At 40.5% G+C, this 9,748-nt stretch overlaps 1 protein-coding gene across 1 annotated transcript in view; it reads right to left on the bottom strand.

The window, feature by feature from the left end:
• Window positions 1-9,748, bottom strand: part of LOC124721608 (microtubule-associated serine/threonine-protein kinase 3) — a 263,031-nt gene that overhangs the window by 58,989 nt on the left and 194,294 nt on the right. The window contains exons 18-19 of the mRNA XM_047246660.1: window positions 7,956-8,155; window positions 3,828-4,042 (exon numbers count right to left, since the gene is read on the bottom strand). Coding sequence (XP_047102616.1) covers window positions 3,828-4,042; window positions 7,956-8,155 — 415 coding nt within the window. The remainder of the gene's footprint in view (window positions 1-3,827; window positions 4,043-7,955; window positions 8,156-9,748) is intronic.

Raw genomic sequence — 9,748 nt, 5'->3', positions numbered from 1 at the left:
AAGCTGCAACAGAATAATTATATTTATACGTACACACAAAACTATGTGTGACCTGCTGACAGTAAAGCACTGAGACCAAAATCATTACATTTCAGCACCCTTCACACATTTCTCCATATTGTTTACAACCCACTAATTACTCAATTTGTCTTCAATTTGGATTCCAACAACAATAGTCATGCTCAGAGCTTACACATCACATGAATGGTCAATGTGTACAATCATAACAAAACATCTTCACAAAAGGTATTGAGGGTATCCCACATAACCTTTAGAGATGATTTCAAACAATGGAAAATCCAGGTTTTAATATCAACAAATATTATGACTCCTCCCCCAATAAACTCTGCAAGGTTGAGACCATTCCATAAGTCCAACAGAATCTCCAAGCCCTGCTTAAAACCTTATGAACTTCCCAGAACATCTTCCGTGAATCCATTTCCCTCCTCACCCTTATGACACCCTGCACGGCCACCTTCTACATGCTCCCCAAAATACATAAATTCAACAAACCAGGATACCCATTGTAGCTGGTTATTTTGTTCCCACTGAAAGAATTTCAGCCCTAATTGACCAACACCCTTCCCCCAATCGCCCAAAATCTAACTTCCCACATCAAAGTTACCAACCACTTTCTTCACCGACTCTCCAACATCCCTACCTCCTTACCTCCTGGATCCCTGCTCATCACTGTTGACACCACTTTCCTATACACCAATGTCCCTCCTGCCCATGGGCTTGCCGCTATTGAACACTACCTCTCCCACTGTCCTTCAGACTCCAAACGCTCTTTTCTCATTCCCTTATTAGCTTTATCCTACTGCACAACCACTACTCCTTTGAATGGAAAGTATACACACAAATCTGTGGCACAGCCTTGGGCACCCAGTATGGCACTCTCCTATGCCATCTTGTGTATGAGTCATCTAGAGGAAACCTTCCTAGCCTCCCAAACCCCTGGTCTGGTTTAGGTTCACTGATGATATCTTCATAATCTGGGACTCACACAAAAACAACCTATTCTCATTTCTTCAAATCTCAACACCTTCTCTCCCATCCTCTTCACTTGGCCCTCCTCACCACTGCACCACCTTCCTGAACATCGACCACCTCCTCTTTGATGACTCCATCCTAAACCCACAACCACCAACAGTAGCTAAATTTCAACAGCTGCCATTCCTTCCACACCAAAGAATCCCTCTCATACAGCCTGGGCCACCTGGGGACAGCATGTCTGCAGTGACAAGAACTTCCTTGCCCAGGCTGAAGTTCTCACAAAGGCAAGTCCTTTTCCTCATTTTCTGCACATTCACCTACAATATGATTACTAAAGTCCACAAATCAACCCATCTCAGATGTCTTCATGGTAACTGGTCACTTCACCTCCAACCCATTCCCTGTACGAGGGGTGTTTTTGAAAAGTCCGTGTACGGGGTAAACCTTTTATACTTTTCGACATAGTCTCCTTTTAGACTTAAACACTTTGTCCAATGCTGTTCTAATTTGTTGATCCCTTCTGAATAATAGGAATTGTCCATGTCTGCAAAATAACTATTAGTTGCTGCAATCACCACCTCGTTTGAATAACATCTTTGTACAGTCAGCCATTTCTTCAATTTGGGGGAACAAATAGTAGTCCGAAGGAAGCCAAGTCTGGAGAATAGGGGGGATGTGAAACGAGTTGGAATCCTATTTCCATTAATTTTGCGACCACAACTGCTGAGGTGTGTGCTGGTGCATTGTTGTGATGGAAAAGGACTTTTTTTGCAGTCCATTCACCGGTGTTTTTCTTCTGTCACCCATCACCATATCATGGATTTTATCAATGATTTCTGGAGTCGTGATACCCACAGAGCGTCCAGAATGTTTCACCATCACTTATGCCCATATGGCCACCCTGAAAATTTTGAAACCATTTATAAACTGTCTAATCGAAGGTGCAGAGTCGCCGTAATGTTTATCATGCCTCTCTTTAGTTTCCTGAGGTGTTTTGTCTTTCATAAAGTAATGTTTAATCACCACACGAAATTCTTTTTCATGCAGTTTTTGACAATCACTCGACTTCCTCAATTCACACGAATGCCAAACACAAAGAAATAGACCAATATGGTTGAAACTTGGTGTGTGTTCTTTCCAAAGATGCTACTAACTAAATATGACCTCGATACGCGAAAGTGGTGCCATCTCTCAGACTTTGCACAGACTTTTCAAACGCCCCTCGTACTGAGCCTAAGTATACTGTCACAGACTGTTACACAGGAACATATATAAACTGGCAGCACAGCCAAGGCACTCACTCATATGTCAAGCTGTCTATGGACCAGCTTGTGGAATCCACCCTAAAAACCCAAATTACACACTCCTCATCTGGTAAAAGTTGAGTAACAATATTTTCATTATGAGAATCTATGCCCAAGTCACTCCATCCTCTTCTTTCTACAGCCTTAACATCATTCTCGTGTCTGTTTTACTTGGTCATCTTCAACTTAACAAGCTGTTTTCCTAGACATCTAATTCCGCTTTATGGTGGCTCCACTAAAAGGTCTGCTCTTATCAAACATGTGGACCTTGCCCCTCCCCTCCCCCCCTCCACCTCCGCCCCGTCACTGCCGCCACCACCATTATGTTGATAGCTGCTATCGCTTCCACATCAAAAAATCTCTACCACCACCTGCGCGTGGTGCATACACAATTATGATCACTCCTTCGTCCAGAAAACTAAAGGACTTTCCCAGGTATTTAACAGTCAACTAAACCTTAAAACTGATACACAATGAATGTCCAGCGCCATATTCTACCATCACAAATCACCATCTCCAATCATATCCATCAACGAGCTACAAGTAGGTACCCTTCTCATTATCCAATATCAACAGTACTGGAACAGCTGGAAGACACTGTTCATCACAGCTCAGACTGCCTTTTATTGTGTGATGAAATTAGGAATATCTCGCAAAAATATCCTTCTCACCTCTCCCTCAGTGGTATTATCCAGTCACTTAATCTACGAGTATCAAATATGACGGTCCACCCCTACGCCATATGTACTTCCAGCACCTACTCATATGCCTCATAACTGTCCAAGTCCCATCTGCAAGACCTTGCTCATGCAAACTTCCAGGTCCATGTTATTTCAGTTCTTTGAAAAGTATCTCTTCAGGTGCATGTGGCTATGAAATCGGATACACCATCTACCAGCTGTCCAACCAATATAAATGACCGAAGATAAACTACTAAGCTTTACAATTCGTTGCAGATCATATTGCAAGGCACTACATGTCAACTTATGTGGATGTTTCATAATAGAGTCTCATCCAACACCCCCCCCCCCCCCCCCCCTCATTCACACACATCAACAGAAAATTCTTTGAATTGAGTATGTGAAAACTATGGTTCTAACAGACCCTTTGATTTAGCAAGATCCAGGGCTACAATGATAATTAGTTATTGCTCTACATCTATCTCGATTCTGTCTACTACCTCCCTCCTAACATCTTGGTACGCACTGAAAGCAAAAGAGAAGCAATCGTTTCGAAAGGAAGAATTAAAATAGGGAAAGATTTGTATATGATTCAAGTAACCCTTAAAAAAAAAAAATCACTTCATAAATAATGTAGAAAGTAATAGCAGTGAACTGGGATGGGTTTACAAGAGTTGTTTATTGTGCAGTCTGAAACATTAATTTTCTTCCTCGTGTTTTCTCTCTCATTCAACATTGTAAAAAATTATTATTGCACTCCAATAGGTACGAAACTATACACATTGAAAGCACATAACCAAACATTTTGCAATTTTAAAATTCTCTCTCTTACTTGAATTACACTTACCATTACTAAATGGTGCATTGTATAAAAATCTGTGTCACCGTAGTACACTCTAATAGTATGCACAGTAAAACCAAATCCACGAGGACCACGCCGGATAATAATTGGTGGTTTCAGGCTTGTAACGAGAGGTGACAGTTCTCGGCAAGGAGATGTATCCCGTGAACTGGCAGTGCTTGATCCACCAGGGGACTGAATTGGTTGTGGGTGACATTCTTCTGGAAGCACAGACAATGGTGTTAAAACTAACTGGTAGTTGTTGTCAAGTGGAAATGCTACAAGATGGCAAGTATTGGAAAAATGTGATGAGGGTAGGCAGTGATACCAACTTAAAGCCATGGAAAAGGAAAAGTAGAAGAAGGGGTGAAGGCAGAGGTAAGGGCACCAAGAGAGGCATAAGTGGAGAGTTAATTGATGAGAAGGTGGAGGAGGGAGCAGTACAGATGGGCACAGAAATGACAGGGAGTTTGGGCACAGTCATGTATCCTGAATTGACCCTGGATCCAACTCACAGTTAAAAAAATTCTAGGTAACTGTGTGAAACACATAACACAAATATGCAATAAACATTTTGTTTCTGAAGGTTTTGGATGTCGAGGTAAAAGCATATTGAGGTGAAATTTATGGGACAGAAAGAGGAATGAAGAATGGGACAATGGAAAAAAGAATGGGAACAGTGACAGCAAATTGAGGAAGCCACCCAGAAACAAGATTACACTGCAATTTAATCTGGGTAGTGATCTACTTGCCACTTCACCTTGTGGTATCATATGTTTACACAGGGAGTAATAGAATGTTTTAAAAATTTGGGTGATAGGAACCTATAGCTGGAAATGTGAAATTAAGTTTCTACAGCAATCACTGGGCTGTTGAGAATACACACACTACCTGCAGAAGAAGTTACCAGATGAGATTCTCAGTCAACACTTGGGCTGGAATTATTGGAGGTTACCTTACTGGACCACACATCATATCTTACAAATGGTATACAGTGTTAGAATTTTCTGAGCAATGCCTGACCGTAACTTCTGCAACTGCACACTAGTTTGTGGTTTCAGAATGATGATGCTCCAAGGCACTTTGATTGTCGGCCCAGTGCATATATTACAATTAGCTTCAGGCAGAAAGTAATTGGAAGGGGATGCCCAGTCAAATGGGCTGTGTGCTCCACTGACCTCACTGCTCCAGACTTCCTCCTCTGGGGGCAGTGTCAAGTACCTTGTGTACTCAACACTTCCAGGAACAGTATCTGATCTTATTGAGTGCATCTTTAAAGCATTTAATACCACCAGATGAGAGCACACTATCTTACAGAAAATCAAACCGAACATGGTGCATGTTGCACATTGTATAACAAAGCCAATGGTAGTCACATTGAATGTTTCCTCTACAGTAGTGAAGCCACAGATTCGGTTTACAGTATTTGACTGTACTGTACTGTACTGTACTGTCAATAAACATTATCTAAAACATAGTATTCTGGTGTTTCATTTAGCCTACCGAATGCGTAGGAAGTTCATGGTGCTGCAGAAGCTGTATTTTACATTTCCAACTATAGGTTCCTTGTATCAAAATGTTCAACATTTCATCCTCTACAATCCCCCAATCTTTTAAAACGCCACTCTGTTACAACCTGTATGCTGCATGCCAAATAGTTACATTATACTTTTATAATGAATAATTCTTGGTAAGCTGCAACAGTTTAATTAGTAATGGCTCTATAGCCAAAATAAGCTTGTAGTAAAGAAGAAATATTACTAATTAAACTATTGCACCTTACCTGGAATTATTCATTACAAAGTGTCATACTATGATGTATTCTATGCGCCAGGCCTGGTCCGAAAAGAAAACATTATAGTTTTGTAATATTTTTACAGCACATATTCTAAAAGACAATCATTAGAGTAAAATATTAACAGCACAATATCTGACAGGCTAAAGTAGCAAGAGAGAAGAGAAACTGATAGGGAAGAAAGATAAGAGATTAAAAAAATAAAAAATGAAAGAAACAAATCTGGATTAATTTATCGTGAACATAGGGAGGAGGGAGTGGAGGAGGAAAGACAGCTCAGATAGAGTTACAAGTACAAACATACAAACTATGGCACTTCAAAGCCCCACTGCATGTAAAAACAGAAACTATGACACAAAATGTGCAACAAGTAAAGAAATCTTTCAATCCTGCCACTACTGATAGCCATAAGACCAAACACCCACCACACACCATGGCACACTTTCCTCTCACCTTCACTGGTCCCAAAATGTGACCTCACTGAAAAACAGTTATGAACTGCAGTCCTATCTGGTGTGACTGGCACGTCTCCAATGTTTACTAAACCAGCACAATGCTCAAAATCACAGACCAAACTTTGCAAAAGTTCAGTACAGTTTGTATGAGATCTGTATGCTCAGAAATCCACCATATGCATTTCCCCTTCAAATAAAGACGCATCGTGGATCACCAAATGTGGTGTCTTGCCCACTGTGCTTGAACAAGGAAACAGTGGAGCAGTGTCATCTTCACCAGAGTATTACAATTTAGATAAGGGTGTCCTGCTCCATCTGGCACATCCGTAGCACATATTACAACCAAGCCAAAATTGTGAAACGTGGTAACTTTAGTAGTGTCACTGTTCTCAGCTGAGACAGAATCACATTAGAAGCATATATTCCTCTGAATGTGTTTACTGGAGGTGCTTGACAGCCACAGATGAGTGACATCCACTTGGTAAGTGTGTCCCACGGCCCACAATGTTATACCATGCATCACATCACTGTATTACCATTTAGGGAACACTTGCTCGTCACATCTCATAATGCTTTGGGTTCTCTCTAGATCCCAGCTTATGCAACAGGCATCTCAGGCTATGCTACAGAGTCCACAACTGATAGCCGCACTTGCATACTGCAAACTGTACTAGAATACAGCATGAAGCTGCGTAACAGAGTGGATGGGTTGAGCCTATTTATACTAGATGCTAGTTTTAACCCTTAACATAATGACAATTGTGTGCATTACATTATGTATGAATGCAAACACTGATAGAACAAAAAACCACTGACAATATTTATGCTGCCACCCTCCCCCCTCCTACCTGTCCCCCCTCACTTCACCCCCCCCCTCTCCCTCTCTCTCTCTCTCTCTCTCTCTCGCTCTCTCTCTCTCTCTCTCTCTCTCTCTCTCTCTCTCTCTCTCACTCTCTCACTCTCTCTCTCTCTCTAAAACTGTAATTCTTGTTACGGTGCACATTTTATGCATACTGGATTTTAATCAGTCATTTATGTCCATCGTTTTGATGAAGTTGTAGATTGAAGCAGACTATGATAGTGGCAGGTTTATTATTTCAAATGGATTGGAAGAGTTGGGCAAAAAGTGGAGCTGTACAACCTCATTAATATACTTTTGTGGTGTGTGTGTGTATTCACTACAAATACAGGGAGCAATCCAGAGACCTAAATGATTGTGTCCTCTGCCATAGCGACTGGTAGGTAACATGTCATTCACATATCACTGACAAGTTGTTACGCTGTCTGCTAAAGTGTCGGATCCTAATATGATAATCTGTACCAAGACTGGAATATAATTTTGTATCGTAGTATCTTCATCTACATTTTTACTCCACAAGCCACTAGATGGCGTTAGGTACATGGTGCACCAGAATAACTTCCAATATTTCTTACTCAGTTCACATAAGTTGTTAATCTGTTTATGTATGGTGTGCATCCCCTGGATTAATTACCTATCTGTTGTTACATACTTTTCTGTGTGGTAGTTGTTATCCCCCCCCCCCTCAGTAACCGGTGTGTGTGTGTGTGTGTGTGTGTGTGTGTGTGTGTGTGTGTGTGTGTGTGTGTGTTTTCTTTTAAGATATTCACAACTGATTCATTTGATAAAGAAAGTACCAGAAATAGGATATAGCTCCTACATACCAGAATGATTTTTAACTATAATTCAATTCCATTTCACAAAAAACCCACAGTTATGAACAGGTCTCAAAAGAAACAATGAAGTAATAAGTTAAAAATGTCTCTGTGAGACTATGACAAATACAATAGATAGGCAATAAATTTTATGACTGAAATATTTGTTGATAATTTGATAATGTTGGTCACAAAAGAAAGAATGTTTACCAGAAGGTATCATAAGAGAAAGCCCAGTCGCAGATGCACTCTTGATAACTGATCTGGAACGGTGCTTTCCACAAGGTGCAATTGGAGGAATTGCTGGTAATGACACTCTTGGAACATTGTCAGAGTTTCGCCAACCTTTCTCCTCCAAAGGATGAATGGGCAATGGCTGCAATTGGTTTGTATTTTGATCTGGCTGAGAGCTGCAAAATACACAATATAATAAATAGAACAGAGATACAGAGAACAAGATGTAATCATTGACACAAGTAAAAGCTAATTCAGTATCTAAGATTACACAGTATTTCATTTCATACAAACAAACCACTACATAATAAATAATTATAAATACACAAGCTTCTGTGGCAATTGTCAGCCTCAATAAAATCATCCTGGGTATACTGGTATACCATCTTATAAAATACTTAAAATACTAAACTACTAAAGTGTCAGACATTTCAGCTGTGCTGCAGTGGTTTAGACTAATTTAGCCAGGAAGAAGGTGCTTCAATATATTTTATTGCTGAAGGAGTCTTAAGGCCACCAACATCTAATTTCGTATACATTATTGTCCTAAAACATCACTGGCCATTTCAGAAGAAAGGGAAGGGATGTATTATTGGGTTACCCAGCTTGTCGATACTTGGTAGCCTACTGTGAATAGGTGACAAGCTTGTGGTGGCTGTGTTTTTCTTGCTTTTCGTCACAAGAAAATCAGTCCCAATTCTGGATGAGCAGTTTGTGGCAGTGTCCAATCACACTTACCTCATAGCATCAGGATTGTCGAGTACTTTGGTTTTAGGAAACCTGATGCGCGGCACACAGTCATGCAGTTGCTCTGCATGTGCCAATCTGTTGAGGTCATATTCTGCTATGAGGGTACTAATCAGACTCAAAGTTTCCCATCTACCAAATCACAAATCCTGTAGCCACTCCAAAAAATTGGTTCTAGGCCTCCTTAGAAAAACATTGCCCACAGAACTGCACAAACGGAAGCTGTTCTTTTACCTCATTTTTTGTGCCTGGCTTACTGTTTAACACTGAACCTTTTTGTCCTGACATATCCTTTGGCTCAGAAAGTTTTATTAAGCTCTCTCAGCTTTTGTTCGGTTCTGTCTGCATCACTAATTCGATGGGCTCAACTGGTTAGCACGTGTAGGATGTAACACTTCTGAGTCAGATGATGGTGGAATGCCTACAGGTATTGGTTGGCGTGGGTTGTTTTCAAGTAGAATGTGTGCTCCAGGGTGCCACTTAGGAATTATTAGACGCCCATATCCAAAAACAGAATCATACTATCACTTTCTTGTTTTAGTACAAACTGAATATTCTTAAGCAAGCTGTTAATATGCAATTCTGATGCTCCATGTGACCAAATAACAAAAGTGTTCTCTACATATCACAGTGTGGGCAGAACTGCAAAGGGCTTAATGCACTTTTGCATAAAAGCTTGCATGAAGAGCTGCTTTGCTATTGGAGAGCTGGAAAATCCCTTTGACGCTCAATAGCTTTGTTCATGATATTTACCATGACAGGTGAAATAGGTAGATTGCAAACACAACAATATCAATTAGGGGTATCAGGTAGTATTCATTCCTGAAGAATGCTAATAGGCTCTTTCTTCTATTGGTATGTTGGCGAAGAGAGACTTTCTGTCAAAGTTGACCATTATGTTAGTTATGCGCTAATCTTGTATAAGTTGGATGAAATGAGTTGAATCCTTCACATACAGTTCTGTGTGTCCTTTTCTGACCACATACTTTGCCAGATTGTAGGTGGATGAGTCAGTTCCATTA

This window comes from Schistocerca piceifrons, chromosome X (assembly GCF_021461385.2).
Source record: "Schistocerca piceifrons isolate TAMUIC-IGC-003096 chromosome X, iqSchPice1.1, whole genome shotgun sequence".
In the NCBI taxonomy this organism is placed as follows: Eukaryota; Metazoa; Arthropoda; class Insecta; order Orthoptera; family Acrididae; genus Schistocerca; species Schistocerca piceifrons.
Note: the sequence above shows the minus strand (reverse complement) of the source record. Positions and strands in the feature narration are given on the sequence as shown.